This window comes from Danio rerio, chromosome 10 (genome assembly GCF_052040795.2).
Source record: "Danio rerio strain M-AB ecotype USA chromosome 10, GRCz13ab, whole genome shotgun sequence".
Lineage (NCBI taxonomy): Eukaryota > Metazoa > Chordata > Actinopteri > Cypriniformes > Danionidae > Danio > Danio rerio.
This window is the reverse complement of record NC_141030.1, coordinates 8713174-8730546: the sequence shown is the minus strand read 5'-3', so window position 1 is coordinate 8730546 and position 17373 is coordinate 8713174. Positions and strand designations below refer to the sequence as shown.

Sequence of the window (17373 nt, the reverse complement as noted above, 5' to 3'; positions counted from 1 at the left end):
TCATGCAGTATCTTACGAGATATACTATTTATTCATAAGGTTTTCATTTTATTTGTTCATCTGTCAGGCTATCGTGAGTATAGGCTTTAACGTATTCAGCCTTTCAGTATAGGCGTACAGCAAAGTAGAACGAGTTTGGCCTCATAAAATAATCCCTCAAACAGCTGTCAAAACTGACCAAAAACAACAAATTTTATTATGTCACTAATTTATATATATATATATATATATATATATATATATATATATATATATATATATATATATATATACACATCACAATGAAAAATATTTTTCTTTTTAGAATATTTTTTAGTGATGCATGCAATGATTACAGAATAACAAAAAAAAAAAATGCAAAGACTGGCAATGACTGATTTTTTGAAATCTCTTTCAACAATTGCACAAAAAGACTGAAAGGGCAGAAGCACAGCTTCATCTGGCAGAGAAACAACTGAATCTAACCAAACTGCAGCAAACCAAGGCCAATGACTTGAGATCCGCCTCCTAAAGGCTACGCTCAGACAAGCTGCTCCCTCCACATCAGATGAGGAAGTCTGAACTTATTGTGGAGTTTTGGACATTAAGTCTTTTTTAAATTTTTTATTTACATCTATATTTGAAACTTATTATTTATATCCTCAATGTACAGTGTTGTAGGTCTCAGATGAGCGGACTGCTTTAAAGAGGATGGGGTGTTGTTTTTCTTGTTTTTATTATTTATTATTATTTTAATAATTATTAAATTTTCTTAGTTTTCATTTCAAATAAAAATATAGATATATTGACCCCACGCTGGCTATTTTACTCTCTACATATCTATAGTTCTACATTGTGATGTCCTATCCTGTTTAAGCACTGGTTATCCAGATTTAGTGATCCTGAAAAGTTCCTATCCGGATCATATTGATCCAATTAGATTTTGCTTTGAAATACTGGCTCAAAAAGTAAGCTGGATTACGTGATCACGGATCGCAAAAACAGGATTACTAAATCCGGATCAATTTTATCCGGATTAAACCTTTTGAAAAACCAGGCCCAGCAGATCATCTTGACCATGTCTACATGCCTTAATGATTTAAGTTGCTGCCATGTGATTGGCTGATTAGAAATTTGGGTTAACTAGCAGTTGGACAGGTGTACCCAATAAAGTGGCTGGTAAGTGTATATCTACAATTAATAAGCTAAATCATCAGTCAGGCAGATCAATCAATAGTTCATATTTCTTTTACAAAAGAGTGTTTATTGCATAGCTTTCAGTTTTTCGAATGCATATTTACATCCAGAAAGAGAAATGTTCGATTCATGGATAAAACAACAACAATGATTTTTTTCTAATAACATTAACAATTCAGAATAAAAATAAAAATCAGCTTATAATCTACTGAGGCAAGTTTATAACTCCAGTATATAGAAAAACCCAGTATCCCTTATGTGGATTACATATTTCCCTTTCTAGCGATTTGACCTACGTGAGTCACTGGCTTTAACAACCATTTGCTCTAATGCATCTAGTTAAAGATCTGCCAGGTTGCGGAGGTTGAGATTAGATTGTCTTTAAGTGATGAACGCATCACACTAAAGCAAAATCTTCACATTAGACAGAGAATAAACAGACATGATTGCTCCTAAGTTCATTCCCATGTTGTGTTTTGTTTAATGAGTAACTCCCAGAGCTTTAAAAGTCAATGCTGTGATCTTTTAGGAGCGCACGAAGCCTGACGTTTTCTTGGTCCTGTTGAAAGATAATATTTAAATTTGTATCAATGTAATAATTATTCAAATTAATCATTACTGATACTAAATAAGGGCTACTCACCATTTTTGTGTTCTGCTCTTTAAGCTCATTGACTTGATGAACGAGGCTTTCGTTGATCTCCTTTAGTTTTTCAACTCTGTGATTGGCACGATTTTGCACAGACACCAAGATACCTATAAGAGCACAAACAAGAAAAAAACAACAGATTTATTAAATAAGCAGTAGATCTAAATATGATAATGTAGTGCAGCTGGGTTCCTAAAGTAAAACTTTGACAAATTTTCTTTCAGCTCAAAATGCCAATCAGATAAATTATTATAGCCTCCAGAATCTGCCCGTTTTGGTGCCTGAATTCGGTGTAGCTGTTTTTGTAGCCTGTGGCTTTAAATGCAAATAAGCTGCTTCTCCTAGCCCACCATTCCCACGTGTGTCTGCTATCCTGCATTAAATGAGATAAACAGCTGTCAGTGAAAGAGACAAGAAAGTTTATTTGATGTATTTGTGGTGGAATCTATTCAAGCCTTTCTGAAATGATGAGTCACACACTAAGGCTGTTTGTAGTACACACACAAATGCACATTTACTGACACCATGTGGCCAATTTGAATTAAAACGGCTAAGAATTACAGCAATTACATTACAAGAATTACATTTTGCTGTCTTTGTTACAAACATGCTCATTTTAAAAATGTTTTAAACTTATAAAAAAATAACAGGGAGTTGGAACATATTTTAATCCCAGTTTCTTTGCAAAACTATGTTCTGTAGACGTGTATACATGGTATTATAGAAACATGGTGCTTGTCAATCAATTCGGTAGCCGGGGAAAACCTCCTACGCTCCTACGTCATGTTGCGGTGGGCCTTATATTCACTAGGATTTAGGTCCTATTTTAACGTCAGGAAAAAGACACTTGTTGGGTTTCTGTCCTGAAAATAGTACAAAAGCACGCACATCACTTTTAACTGGGTGCTCACCCAAAACAAAAACAAAAAGTGCGAAATATATATTTAAAAGGGCGGCAACAACAAAGCTCCAAAAATGCTAATTTATGAAATAAAAAAAAAGGCTGCAGTGGCGCAATAGGTAGTGCTGTCGCCTCACAGCAAGAAGGTCGCTGGTTCGAACTTTGGCTCAGTTGGTGTTTCTGTGTGGAGTTTGCATGTTCTCCCTGCATTCGCGTGGGTTTCCTCCAGGTGCTCCGGTTTCCCCCGCAGTCCAAAGACATGCGGTACAGGTGAATTGGGCAGGCTAAATTGTCTGTAGTGTATGAGTGGGTGTGTGTGTGTGTGTGTGGATGTTTCCTAGAGATAGGTTGCAGCTGGAAGTGCATCTGCTGCGTAAAAACGTGCTGGATAAGTTGGCGGTTCATTCCGCTGTGGTGACCCCGGATTAATAAAGGGACTAAGCCAACAAGAAAATGAATGACACAAAGCATGTAACATTTCAGGGACACGGCTCTTCATCATACAGTGACTGTGTCAGCATTTTTTGTTTAATAAATTTCCATTTTTTTGGAGCTTTGTTGTTGCTGCTTTTTTGAATATATATTGCCCTTTAACACCACTAAAACATTGGTTACAAAAACATATTGGTTAATTTTTATGAACAGCTATTTTGTAAAACACTTTAGTAAACAATTGATAACAAAAGCCAGTTGTTTTATATGGACCCTTTTCACATTTCTAAGTTTCTCAGTAGCGGAAGTTTTCATAGTTGAGTAAACTTAGAGCGCAGTGAATGTGAGAGAACAACAAATGTTTTTTTTTACAGTGTCATTTGTTGAAATAGTAAAGAAAACTTTATAATGATGTTATCAACATTTTCAGAAAAAAGGGAAATATAAATAATGTGAGACCGATAACGTCAGCCAGAAGAGACTGGCCAAATTTACTGTCTTGCCCATACACACTGCATTAGAAACAGGCCCGGCCCTAACCAATTTGGCGCCCTAGGCAAGATTTCAGGTGGCGCCCCGTCACAACGCAGTAAATTCCACTGCTATTGTAAAGTCAAAAGAAACTAAACAGCTTTTTGATAGACTACTACAAGCTGGGAAAATGTCAGATAAATATGCCAATGCAATTAACGTTATTGCTGAATAGATCTAATATTTACACATTTGCTTAAGGAAGGAATGATGGGGTAGTTACATTAATATTACTATTTTCCAAAACATCTATGCCCTTCCATAACACTAGCTGACGTAAAACTAACAGATAGCACTATAGCTATTTAATGATTAGCAATGTTATGTCATATCTATCAACGTTGGGATGTTAAAATATGGGACAACAAATAGCTTCAAATGATAGAATACATAGCAAACAATAGAAAATATTGACAATAAAATATAAGGTTTAACCTATTAAAATCAATGGCCTATACAGAAATTAAATAAAGCTATTAAATCTATTTAACTTTTAATTGTATTTGCATATTGATTAAAGTTACTATAGTTATTTAGTGAAGAGCAGCAAATGACTCTCTCATTGTGTTTTGTTTGATTACAGAGGTGTTAATGTAAGAATGCACAGATCTAAAATGAATGAATGAATGAAGCATTGGACTACTTTAGTAACTGTTGTGCTCATTTAAGAGAAAATTAGTTGTGTTTAAAATAAAACAAGCAGGATAGAGCAAAAAAACAAAAAAAAAACAAAAAAAAGAAGCACTTTTCCGACGGTCCCTTACGGAGAGCTCCACTCCCCGCGAGCTCAGCTCTCCCGGCTAAACGCATATCCCAGGCTAAACGGAGGAGCAGTGCTCGTAATATCGAGCGAAAAAAAAGAAAAAGACAGCTGTGAAACATAACCAGCTTTGTCTTTTTGTAGGAAACACACTTTAGATCTTTTTAGAGTTATTGCCATCGATCACTGAATGTGTGTCAGGAATATTGAAAACAAAACCAACTTAACCCCGCTCATTTCTGGCGCCCCCTGGATGTACAGTGCCCTTAGCATTTGCCTATACTGCCTATGCCACGGGCCGGCCCTGATTAGAAACACCTTGCATATGCAGTAATACGTTTCTTTGGCAATTTGTTGCAAAGATATAATACATTCTTAAACACATTCATATTCATACTCATGTTCATACTGATGATCCTTAAAAACATCTTAATGGTCTCATGAAAAGGTTCCATTTTACCACTGCTAACTTGATTACACATTCGCAGTAATAATAGTATTAAAATGCACTCCCTTTTTAAAATAGATATATTTTAAAAAAACATTTCCATACCATTTATGATCCTGGCCACTCTCCAGAGCCTGAGCAAGATCAGGAGACCCATGGCATCGAACGCATCTTCTTTTGAGATGTATATAATATCCAAAATAAAGGATACGACCACCACAATCCCATCAAACACCTCAAACTTATGGTGAAGGAATTCTAGGCGATAGGCAAAGATCTTTCCAGCCAACTCTACCATGAAGAATGTGAGAAGGGCAAGGCTGAGATAGTGGAATACCTGGAAAAAACATTGGGATGGAGGACAATAATTGGCATCCCTGCTAAAAAATCCAGCCTAGGCTGGTTGGCTGGTTTTAGCTGGTCGACCAGGCTGGTTTTAGAGGGGTTTTGGCCACTTCCAGGCTGGTTTCCAGCCATTTCCAGCCTGATCTTAGCTGGTCAGGCTGGGAGATGACCAGCTAAAACCAGCTTGACCAGCCTAGCCAAGCTGGAGTCCAGCCAAAACCAGCTATTTCCAGCTTAAACCAGGCTGGTCAAGCTGGTTTTAGCTGGATTTGGCTGGTCATTTTCCAGCCTGACCAGCTAAGACCAGGCTGGAAATAGCTGGAAACCAGCCTGGAAATGGCCAAAACCCCTCTAAAACCAGCCTGGTCGACCAGCTAAAACCAGCCAACCAGCCTAGGCTGGTTTAAGCTGGATTTTTTAGCAGGGATACCATATTGTATTCAGTCAAACTTGCTGTATGGGCATCTGAAGCGCACTCACCTGTGGGGCTATTCTGTGGTGGTCTGCTTCAATGATAGACAAGTCAATAAGCAACTCGCATAGTACGAAAATGGCATCCAAGACAACCAAGCACACAACAACAATCTAAGCAACAAAATAACAGTCGCCGGTTAATTTGCAATGATGTAAACAACATTAACATGTGTATATATACACAGGCCAATAGTGCAATTGTTTACCTGGAATCTCTCTGTACTGTACAGCTTTCGTAGGGAGTCCCTGAAGCTGAGCTGTCCCAAATGCTGTCCTGTTGAAACCTCCAGGCCATCAGGGGCATCATGCAATGTCGTGACATGGTGGGATGTGTCTTCCTCATGCCATGTTGGGACAGCGCTTTTATTATCACCCACCGCGGTGAAATGCTTCAGATACCGGGACATTTTTGGCAGGGGGTCACATGAGTTGAAAGCTAAATAAACACAAAAGTACCTTGCACATTAGAAGGAAGGATTTTTAACGTTTTACCCCTTTTTGATTCATAAATTTGAAGGTGAAACCAGGTCTATTTGTCACACTTTTGCTCAAGTGAATTGCTGCTTAAAAGGTTGGTCCACTAGGATATCATATTTTAAACTTTAGTTGATATGTAATGTAGCTGTGTGAACATAAACAACATCTCTGCATGTAATACGCTCAGTGTTCAATGCAAAAGGAGTCATTCGTTTTTTTAGAATTACCTTAGCAAAGCCTACAGCGAACAAATTTTGGGGAATACAAAAAAATACATCCGGGCTAGTGAGATCACAAACACTTCAGGTTACGCGCACACATGCGCGCACACACACCCTGCAGAGCGAAGGGGAATGGCCAGAGGCGCTGCAGTGTAGAGATCTGCGCGGGACTAAATTTTGAATCCCGCTCCCGCCCGCACCCGCCAGGTTTTAGCCGGAACCCGACCGCTCCCGCTTATATTAAGCACTTGATGTCCCGCTGCCCGACCCGCCCCGTTTTCTATCCGCCGCGCCCGATCCCGCTAAAGAGCGGGGGGAGAACAAAACCGAAAGATCACCCAGATATACAGTTCAGACAGCCTATAACAAGCTGTCTGTATAAACACACACACGCACAGCACCAAGCACACACACACAGACAAAGCTTTCTCTCTCATTCGCGCGCGCGCGCCCTCTAACACACACTCATAAGCACCAAGCACAAACACAGGCAATGAGGCAAAGCTCTCTATCTCTCATTCGCGCACACACACACATCTCTCATTCGCGCGTGCGCATACATACACACACACACACACACTGCAACAAACAACCTAAACACACCATCGCGCTATTTCATTTACACACATACATACGCGTGCTCACTCGGGAGTCGGGAGCGATATTGCTAGACAGCCCGCTACCGTCCCAAATTAAACTCGTTACCGACCGCTCCCGAGATTTATTCGGAAATTTATACCCGCGCCGTAGAAATTTGGTCGGGTGCAGACCTCTACTGCAGTGTTGTAATGTAGCACTGAAAGCTAAAATGGCATCCAAGCACTGCTATTTCCACAGAGATTGTTCTTTTTCTGTATTTGGGCTTCCAAGGGACATGACACAAAGAGAGGAGTGCTTAGAATTTAATTTTATTATGTTCCAGACAATTACAATAAATATATAGCTCTAGCATTTGACAAAGGACAGCTTCAGACTCTCTCTTAGTTCAGTGCTGGATTCGGCTAAAACTCCTCCAACCATAATAGAAGAAGCTGTGGATTGTGAGCCACAACCTGTAAGTGTTTTGATTTGCTAAAATTGATCTATTACATGCAGTTTCTAGCGTTAACAGTATGTTGCAGCAAGGATGTAAACAATGGGATATGCTGTTTGGCACTGCTAACAATTTAGCTACAATTTCATATTTATCCGTCAAACTGCTGTATACACCCACCATCTTCAACAGCACTACAGTGTCTCTCTATGCGGACGCTTTCTGTGTGTTCTACATCTCGAATAACAAACTCGCAAAAGATATGGGAACCTTTCATTTTATTTCCACATGCTTATAACCCGAAAATATGTGAAAGACATTTTCAGGCATGCAGGTTAAGCTGCTTTTTCTGTCATTTTCTGTCTCTTGACTATTTTGACAAATACACAATGACGTTGATCGCTTAAGCCTGGTTTATACTTCTGCATCAAGTGATCAGGTTGACCCACAGCGCATGCAACGCGCATAGTTGTGCATTCATACTTCTGCGAGCTGTTTCTGTTGCTCTGCAATAACACTTCCGAAACGTTAGTTGCCAGTGAGGTGTTTATGTTTCTTTGTGTCAAGTTTCCTAACTGGTGTTTTGTTTTTTCTGAACGTTTCCTTAAAGGGCCATGAAACCCCCTCGTTTCAGCAGGGTGTTTTCACACCTCTACTTTGGAAAAAGTCAGAAAAGTGGGCGTGTCCAGCTCTGTTTAGGGGGGAGTGTCAGAGGAACTAAAGTGGGAGGGTGTGGGAGTGTCTATTTGGGCACGCGCGAGTTTCAGTAAAATACTCACACACGGGAGAAAGTGATGGTGTTTAACCTACATGGACATCTGTAGTCGAACTATTTGCCAAATTATTAAATGTTGGACTTTAACTGCAGTTTGGCTCTTTCATTCAGGGAATTCATTCATGTCCCTAGCGACAAACGAGATATTTGATTCGAGGAACTGCTCTAAGCGTGTATTTTTCATGCAATGTTTGATACCGCACGGCGAATGAGAGAAAAAAAGCCGTCCGCATTTCCCGGAAACTTAGATGCACACGGCAGGTAGTGTCAAAAAGCCGTGTGTGTTATTCCGGTCACAAAATGCGGTGATAACATGTTTGCACTCAGTGCAATAGTTAACTTAATTCGATACGAACAAACTGAATAAACAAAGAGCACTGGTCGCTCACTTACCAAATCTGTAGAGACAGGACAATCACCAGCAACTAGAGCCGCGTCTTTATGAAGAGAAGACTACAAGCGAATCCGGATTTCAGCGTTTGCAGATGAGAACAGCTCTCAGGTAAACAATGTTCCTCCTTAGACACGTAAGTTATTATTGTCGAGCGTCGCGTACACTGTTAATCCACACGTGATCCAGATGAGCTCTCACAGAGAGAAAATGAAAACGAAACTTAATGGCAGCAAACTATAAAAGCAACACTTCACGCTTGTTTTGCCAACACAACGTGGCGTCTCTGTGGTGTAAACACGGTGACACTAATGAATATTAATGAAGTTGCACAATAGAGCGCGCTGATTGGTTTGAACCAAGCCTTACTCATGCATTAATGCATCACACTGTAAGACGTAATAAGACTCACTCTGGCACAGACGCCCAGTCTGCATGCTGGAATACAACGCTATTATGTCATGACTGTGACGCAGCTTCAAAAATTAGTTTCAAACAGGAAGTACGAATTTGCTTGAAATAACGCAAAAACAACCGATTTACACTTTTTAGTGAAATATAGGTGTCCTAATAGTGTTTTTAGCAGTGTGGGACACATATACGACTGTCAACAGCTCAAAAAATGTGTTTTGGTGTTTCGTGACCCTTTAATGTAAAAGTGGTTCAAACTCGCTCAGTTTGAAGCAGGAACCAGCAGAAGTGCAACAACTTTATCCATGAGGTGAACACAAAACAAAACTTTCCATCCGGAGCTCCTTCATGGGACTCCACACTTGTAAACAATCGCTCCATCGGGCTCGCAGGGCTCTCGGTTCCGCCCACACTCGTCAGCGCTACCAATCCGACCAATCACAGAGCTTGCGCTATGCATCATTGCGATGAGTAATAAAAATTTTTTTGAGAGGTCACGACGGCCACGGTGAGGGCTATGCGTTCACGTGTAGGCCTTGCCGTAGCATACGCATGTGCTTGACGCAGAAGTATAAATCAGCCTTTACACAGAGCCCAAAAGGGAAGTTTGTGATTGGGTCAGCCCAATGTCAATAAAGAAAAGAACCAATGGGCTGCAGATTATGTCACATGGGCTGGCCTGTTCGAAAAAGAAACATCTTACTTTCAGAGCGTCACAGATCACAGCATCGTCAATGAATTGACGATTCAAGCACTTGATGAAAAAAAAACCCAGCGGGAAACTTCCCGGTCTGCCAGATGGCCAGTCTGCCCCTGATATCGCGGTTTGGAAAAGTCAAGGTTTTAAAACCACGGAAATTTGCTGTTATACTGTACCTAAGGTTTTATTTAATTTTTTTACGTTTTTTTTAAAACATTTTTTATCTCAAGCAGAAAAGATATCCAAAATTCACCTACTACTCAGTAGGTACTGCATTTAAATTTACTTCTCGACCAATAGAAAAGTATGTTCTATACATAATGAATGTGAGTAGTATATGATTGAAGCTCGGTCGTACTACATCCGCCATTTTACGCTATATTTTATAGCGTAGCATCCATTAGACACGGACTTCAGAATCTCGCTGGTAGTAGAAGGTTATCCGGGTACTTCTAGCATACTATTTTTCAATTTCTTTAAATTCAGACATACTACTCAGCTCACATACTGATTTTAGCGTACTATTTAGTATGGAAGTATGCCATTTCTGATAACAGAACATTATGTTAGCTGACCAATCAGAGCCTCTTGAGGGCGGGCCTTTTGGAGGAACTAGGAAATATGGCAGTCGTTTTCATGTTAGCTGAGTGTAGCCGAATATAATCTAAGTAAGACATATGAACAAACAACATCATTTTCTACAACTGAAGCATAAGCACACATTGCTTTGCATCTTATAAACACAACCAAGCCTTAAAAATACACTCTGGACTAGCCCTATAAAGCATGTTATCCACTCCCTTTAACCGTGGTTTTATAATAAAAGGAGAAATCATGTTTTTAGTGTATTGATTATCAACTTAATGACCACTACAAATACCACAGGCAAATTATGTATGGTAAAATTACCATGATTTAAAACAACAACAAAAAAGGGTTTTGCTTGTATTGTTGTAAAACCATGCTTAATTTTAGCACACACACACACACACACACACACACACACACACACACACACACACACACACACACACACACACACACACACACACACACACACACACACACACTATAATAGTCATCCTAACATTAACAGAAAACCCATACAGTTCACAGACTAAAAACAGGTACCCTGTTGTCACATTACAAGCTGCTGATGATTTAGCTTATTTAAAACCAGAGAGGAAATAGAAGGTTTATTAGCACAGCAACACAGCACAGTCCATGTGATTAGTTAAAATTGTTGAAACAAAATGAAAGAATTATTGTGCCTTTCAATCAGCAGCCATTTGTCAAAACCCACCTAACCAGCTTATAAAGTTCTTTTCAGCTGCTCACAGGTAAATGAACAAGAAGTTATAAAGAAAAGCGCTTTAAGGGATGGTTCACCCAAAATAAATGATTCTGTCATTATGTAATCAGGTTTACTTGTTTAAAACCTTTATGAGTTTCTTTCTTCTGTTGAACACGAAGAAGATATTTTGAAAAATGCTGTAAATCTGTAACCATTGACTTCCATAGTATTAGGTTTTTTTATGGAAGTAGGGCTGCACAATTTATCGTTTCAACATTGATATCGCAAATCTGCAATGTCAAATTGGGATTATAATTAACTAGAAAGCACAGTTCATTCATTTGTTTATTTTCTTGTCGACTTAGTCTCTTTCTTAATCCGGGGTCACCACAGCGGATTAATGAACCTCCAACTTATCCAGCACATTTTTATGCAGCGGATGCCATTCCAGCAGCAACCCATCTCTGGGAAAAAACACAGTTCAGAACATGTGATTTGTGTAGTCGTTACAACTCTAATTTAATAATATGAAAGACTTTCATTTGGATTAGTTTTTTAAGGCCTTTGACAGTAATATTTCATGAGAATTTAAACTATTTGGGCACAAAAATGTATAAAGCTTGCTGCTTTAATAAATATTAATTGTGTTTATTTAATACAATAAAATAAAGACAATTTCGTGTTATTTTACATTTGATTATTGGATTTCTATACTTCAATACAGTCCAGTTGAAAACCATAAAGAATTGTTCATTAAGAATTGATCTTTGTTATATTTTCATCTGTGCTTTAACTTTATTTTTTTGCACATTTTCATATATTTTTTTGGCAGATTTACTCAACTACAAATGATTCCAATAAATATAAAATTAGGAATCTTTTCCATAGTCATTTTTTTATTCATTTTCGTTTCAGCTTGGTCCCTTTATTAATCAGGGGTCTCCACAGCGGAATTAACCGGCAAATTGTCCAGCATATGTTTTACGCAGCAGATGCCCTTCCAGCTGCAACCCATCTCTGAGAAACATCCATACACACTCATTCACATTCATACACTAGGTACAATTTAGCCTACCCAATTCACCTGTAGCACATGTCTTTTGGACTGTGGGGGAAACCGGAGCACCCGGAAGAAATCCACACAAACGCAGGGAGAACATGCAAACTCCACACAGAAACACCAACCAGCGACCTTCTTGCTGTGAGTCGACAGCATAGTCATCTTGTAAAATTATTTTCATATCGCAATATGTATCACAGAAAAACAAAACACCGCAATGTCAATTTTTTTCAATATTATGCAGCCCTACATGAAAGTAAAGTAAATGGTTACCGTTCAAAATATCTTCTTTTGTGTAGACTAAAGAAAGAAACTGAAAGGTTTAGAACCACATGAGAGAGAGTAAATAACAAGTTAAATTTAGTTTTTGGGTGAACTATCCCTTTAACCTTACTACAACTTCACAGAATGAATAGATGAATAGATATACAGCAACATAAATAGAACTACTGGCTATAACATAACCACAGGGTCAACATGTCACAACCTGAAAGACAACAATTATTATCCATAATAAGGGTTCAAAATAATTGGCGGAATTTGAAATTCTTCTTTTTATTTAACTATTTTGACGTCTGAGTGTTTATGTACACTAACTGATCTTAATATACTATGTTAATATGTTGATGTTAATATATAATGGTAACAAAATTATTATTGTACAATAGGATATACCAAAAGTAAAAGGCATAACACGACAAGAAATAAAGGCACAGCAGTCCACTGGGTAAGCGACAGGCTGGTAAATCTCCTAGAAACAAGTTAACATATTAAAAGCTCTTCAACTAATATTTATTTACATAAGACAACTAACGCAGAACTACAATCAATCATCTTAAAATATAGCAGTATATAGAGCATATAGCTACATAATAATATTTTTGTCAGAGCCGACATGCATCATAAAACACTGGCATTTCATTTCATGCGTAACTCGTGATTTCCTGCAACATTTGAACATTCAAGTCAGCGAATTTATTTAGACTTTTTATAAATGTCGACGGTTAAATCTAAGACAGGAGTTTTCTAAGAACTTCTATCTGGATAAATTATTAAGCTTTTTAATTTCACTCGAATACCACAGTGCCTCTAACATGTAGAGATTTAGACAGATTTAGACAGCCGATGCGCTCAGTTCTTAAGAAGCAAAAGCTTACAGTGTAGCAAAAGATGTTTTTACCTGTTGTGTTGCTGGGACGATGTTGCTAATGGCTAAAGCAGCATTTGTTCTCAGTTTTCGGGAACAACAATGCGAATTCTGTGAAAAACTTCGACCCTTAACTCCGCCTCTACACAGTCACGAACGTGATCCACTGCACTGGATCAGAATGCAGCCTGGAGGTGACATGGAAGTTTTTTTTCCCCCAAATGTTATAAGAATGAGCACGAGACCCAGTTATACGTCATATCTGTTTTTAATGAATAAGACAAACCTATAGCTTAAAATAACATGCTACTTCATGTTTAAGGGGTATAAATAATTTTGGGTTTGACTGACTGGTTTTTATAACTTTACCAAAACTGACTTAAACATGTTAGATTATGTTTAATGATGTCGAAAACATGGGAAATATGTAGCCTATTGTCAACTCAGATGAGAAGGGTCCTTTATTCATGAACTACTGGTCAAACAAATATGCAAACAACCATATACATTGGATTGGTTTTCATGGCCAAAATGCCAAGATAGTCAAATACATTTAGGTAGGAGAATAATGAGAGAAGTGTTATTAATTTTATTTGAGGATATATCATAAATTATGTTTTTCAAATATGTATATTCAATGTATATGATTGTTAAACCCACTGGAGGGAGGAATTGTCATTGAAAAAGTAAGGCAGAGAATCATGATTTTAACTCATTTATAATAAGGTTAAAGACTGGGGAACAGATAATCTGAAAAAGGCTTTCCTTTCCTTTGTCACACACAGTGCAGTGACCAGGGTGTTTCTGTATTACTGTATGCAAAAAAAAAAAAAAAAAAAAATATATATATATATATATATATATATATATATATATATATATATATATATATATATATATATATATATATATATATATATATATATATATTTTTTTTTTTTTTTTTTTATTGCCACAACAATTTGGTCTTAAAAAGGGAAATCAATGGATGTACCTTTTTGGATCCAAGGGTAGGTCACAGCGCTACCCTGACTGAGCTGATGGACCAAGGGGCGAATAACAGGGCCCAGAACAGGACACAACTAGAATTAAGTAAACAACTCTCTGGTAAGAAACAAATCAAAACTTTCTAATGAACGTGGGTTTTGAAATCTAATCTGATTTTAAGAAAAGGGGATAAATCAAACTGGCAGGTCTGGTGCAGCAGACAAGTTTGAAGGTAAATTAAGATCATGAGTGAAAAATCCAGCACTGTGGTCTGCTTTTAGGAAGAAACTGAAAATCTGTGGGTAAATTAAAAAAAATGTGCATGCAGAGCTTTATCTGTTGGATCTGAGGTGAAAGGTCTGAACTGGGACAGCATGGTGGCACAATGGGTAGCTCAATCGCCTCACAGCAAGAAGGTCGCTGGTTCGATTCTCAGCTGGGGCAGTTGGCATTTCTGTGTGGAGTTTGCATGTTCTTCCCATGTTCGCGTGGGTTTTCTCCAGGTGCTTCAGTTTCTGCCACAAGTCCAAAAAACATGTGCTACAGGTGAATTGGGTAGGCTAAATTGTTTGTTGTGTATTTGTGTGAATGGTTGTGTATGGATGCTTACCAGTGATGGGTTGCAGCTGGAAGGGCATCCGCTGCGTAAAACATGTTGGCTGTTTATTCCGCTGTGGCGACCCCTGATTAATAAAGTGACTAAGCCGAAAAGAAAATGAATGAATGGATGAAGGTCTGAACTGTTGGAGACATCCAATAGATTAATAGGCACAGAAACAAATTTACAGAGAAAGAAGACAACTGATATGCAGAGGAAGCTTGCCAATTATGATACACCGGTCTTTTTAATGATACAATTATATGGCCAGAAATACATGTAAGATATAGATAAGCTAATTAAGTATCATGATTTTCTCTAAGAGGGAACATTGAGTGTCCCAAAATTAAATGTAGTGAAAGAATCAGTTAAAGAGGGAAGCAGAAAGGATGTTATGTGATACATATGTGTGGAAATTGTAAGCAGACAGTGAACTGTTGGATAGATGAGACAGATAAGAGAGAAAGTACGACAATGCAAAAAGAGCTGGCATTCAGAAATGAAAGAGAAAAAAAAATGAAAAAGTGACTTTGAAATTGACCTTGACTGGTTTCTACCAACAAGACCAACAGCACCATGGACAGAATCAGTGTGGAAACAAGAAACAGAGGAAGACCCTGAGGTAATTCCTGAAACCCACAATGAAGAATCTGAAAAGTTGGTCTGACTGTGAATGATTCGACAAAAGAAGAGATGACCCATTGGCCAAACCCTGATGGGGCAGGTGACAAATTTTCCACCAAACTGGTCACGTTCTGCCAACTGAGAAGAACTAAGAAGGCTGGAAACTGGAAGCCTCGAGGTGTCATAAAGTGAGAGGAAAACTGCAAAAGGAAGATAGTCAGAAAGAACACAGTAACTGGTAAAACATGGCCAATGCGGGATACCACAGAGCTGACTGAAGCTATAAAAAATAGCACTTCAAGTGTGTGTGGACAAAGAAAAGATTGCCATCTGCTGCAAGAGCAGAGAAGAGTCTGTTAAAGATTATAATCATTGACTATGAAGTTTTCAACAAGCACAATGGCTTAAGACAGCCCGACAACAGAACAGTTCAACCTGACATCTGGGAGTGTTACCTGCGGAACTGGTTACTAGATTTACTGAGACCAGAAATCGCTCAAGCAATGAAAACCATACAGTGAATGGAAAAATGGAAGATGTTAACACATGCCGTACACAGAAGAACAGCAAGCAGTGAAAAGAGAAATAAACTAAAGCTAGTACTGACAGAACATTGCAAAGGGGATTATTTCAAGCCTCAATGCGACATTGTGGGTCTTCAGTTACCTCAGCAGCCAAGAAGGGGAAGAGGAAAAGGAAGCGCTGATGGGAACTCTGAAGAGCGGGGCTGTTTCATCTGTGGAACTGATGATCATGTGACCAGGAAAGGCACCAAATGCAGACTGTGTAAGAATGAAGGTTACTAAGGCAAGGAATGTCTGGAAAACCTAAAAAATCAAGAAGTAGACTGAAGCAAGGAAGATGTAGAGAAGAGAAGAGCGTCCTGTGTAGGTGTTACGGAGGCCAGCTAGTAGGTGCTGTGCATGTAAACCTCACTCCTCTGACCTCTGTGGAGCTCTAGTGACAAAAGAGAGGCTATGGTCTTTGGCCTCCTTGATTAAGCAACCGACTCCCATGTGTAAGGCCGCCGGTTGGGTTGGGTGGCGTAGAATCAGCGAGGTTACATAGGCATGGGACGATAACCTTTTTCAAGGTATACCGCGGTTTGAAAAAGTTTTAAAACTGTTTTAAAACCGCCAAATTTTTCTGTAATACTGTTCCTAAGGTATGTGTAATTTTTTTATTTACATTTCTTTTCGTTTTTTAGGACAACAGTATCTCCAGCAGAACAAATATGTATAAAAAGATGCCGTTTTAAATTGTACATAAACCTGTGTTTTTGAAGCTATTGAAGACAGCAAAAGTCAATGATTGATTTAAATTATTTAGCCTGACATGTTTACTGTAACAAAATACTATAAATTCTTAAATATATATATATAATGCTTTCAAAGGGGACACAAGTTTTTATTTTTTACCCAGACATTTAAAAAGAATATTTCTTAGAGCAGTGATCACTATACCGTGATACCGCGAACCCGTGCTATTTTTATCTAAGGTTATCCTACTGTCAGAATCTTATACCGGCCGATGCCTAGTCCTGTGTTAGCAGCCAACAGCAAAAGCTCATAGAAGACGACATTTATGAACTGCACACATACACCGATGTATACACGGCTCTCTGCAAAAAAAAAGCTTACATCTTTGTATGTTTCTGATTTGAAAAATGATAAGATTTCTGATAAATGTTTAATGATGTAGGAAAGTGGAGGATTTTTAAACACACCTTGTGGAGGGGCCAATAAATATTTGTTCAAAATACATGATTCAGCCGACATTTTTGGATATATTTTAAGATATATGCATGTGCTTCTTTTACATGTTCACAAGATTGCAAGGCTTGTTGTACAGATCATGTGGGGAACCTATGACCTAATCCCTTATCTAAACCCAGGGGTGGACTTAACCAATAAGCGAGGTGAGCAGCCACTTAGGGTCC

At 38.4% G+C, this 17373-nt stretch overlaps 2 protein-coding genes across 3 annotated transcripts in view; one reads left to right on the top strand and one right to left on the bottom strand.

The window, feature by feature from the left end:
* Positions 1-1226: 1226 nt before the first annotated feature.
* Positions 1227-13296, bottom strand: hvcn1 (hydrogen voltage-gated channel 1). The gene is made up of 6 exons (NM_001002346.1): positions 13259-13296; positions 5923-6152; positions 5723-5827; positions 5003-5234; positions 1820-1932; positions 1227-1735 (listed from the first exon to the last, which is right to left on the bottom strand). Exons 2-6 carry the CDS (start codon positions 6121-6123, stop codon positions 1679-1681), a joined length of 708 nt encoding a protein of 235 aa, NP_001002346.1. The 5' UTR covers positions 6124-6152; positions 13259-13296; the 3' UTR covers positions 1227-1678.
* Positions 7199-17373, top strand: part of LOC147841961 (uncharacterized) — a 280011-nt gene continuing 269836 nt past the window's right edge. For both annotated transcript variants that reach the window (XM_087270144.1, XM_087270143.1), the window contains exon 1: positions 7199-7524. The gene's annotated coding sequence lies outside the window, so the exon portion shown is untranslated. The remainder of the gene's footprint in view (positions 7525-17373) is intronic.

Excerpts from the sequence above, each read along its gene's own strand:
- hvcn1 (NM_001002346.1), bottom strand. The coding sequence starts at position 6,123 with ATGTCCCGGTATCTGAAGCATTTCACCGCGGTGGGTGATAATAAAAGC. Across the intron at positions 5,235-5,722 it reads ACCACAGAATAGCCCCACAG|GTATTCCACTATCTCAGCCT; the intron begins GTGAGTGCGCTT and ends TGTTTTTTCCAG. Across the intron at positions 1,933-5,002 it reads AGTGGCCAGGATCATAAATG|GTATCTTGGTGTCTGTGCAA; the intron begins GTATGGAAATGT and ends GTGCTCTTATAG.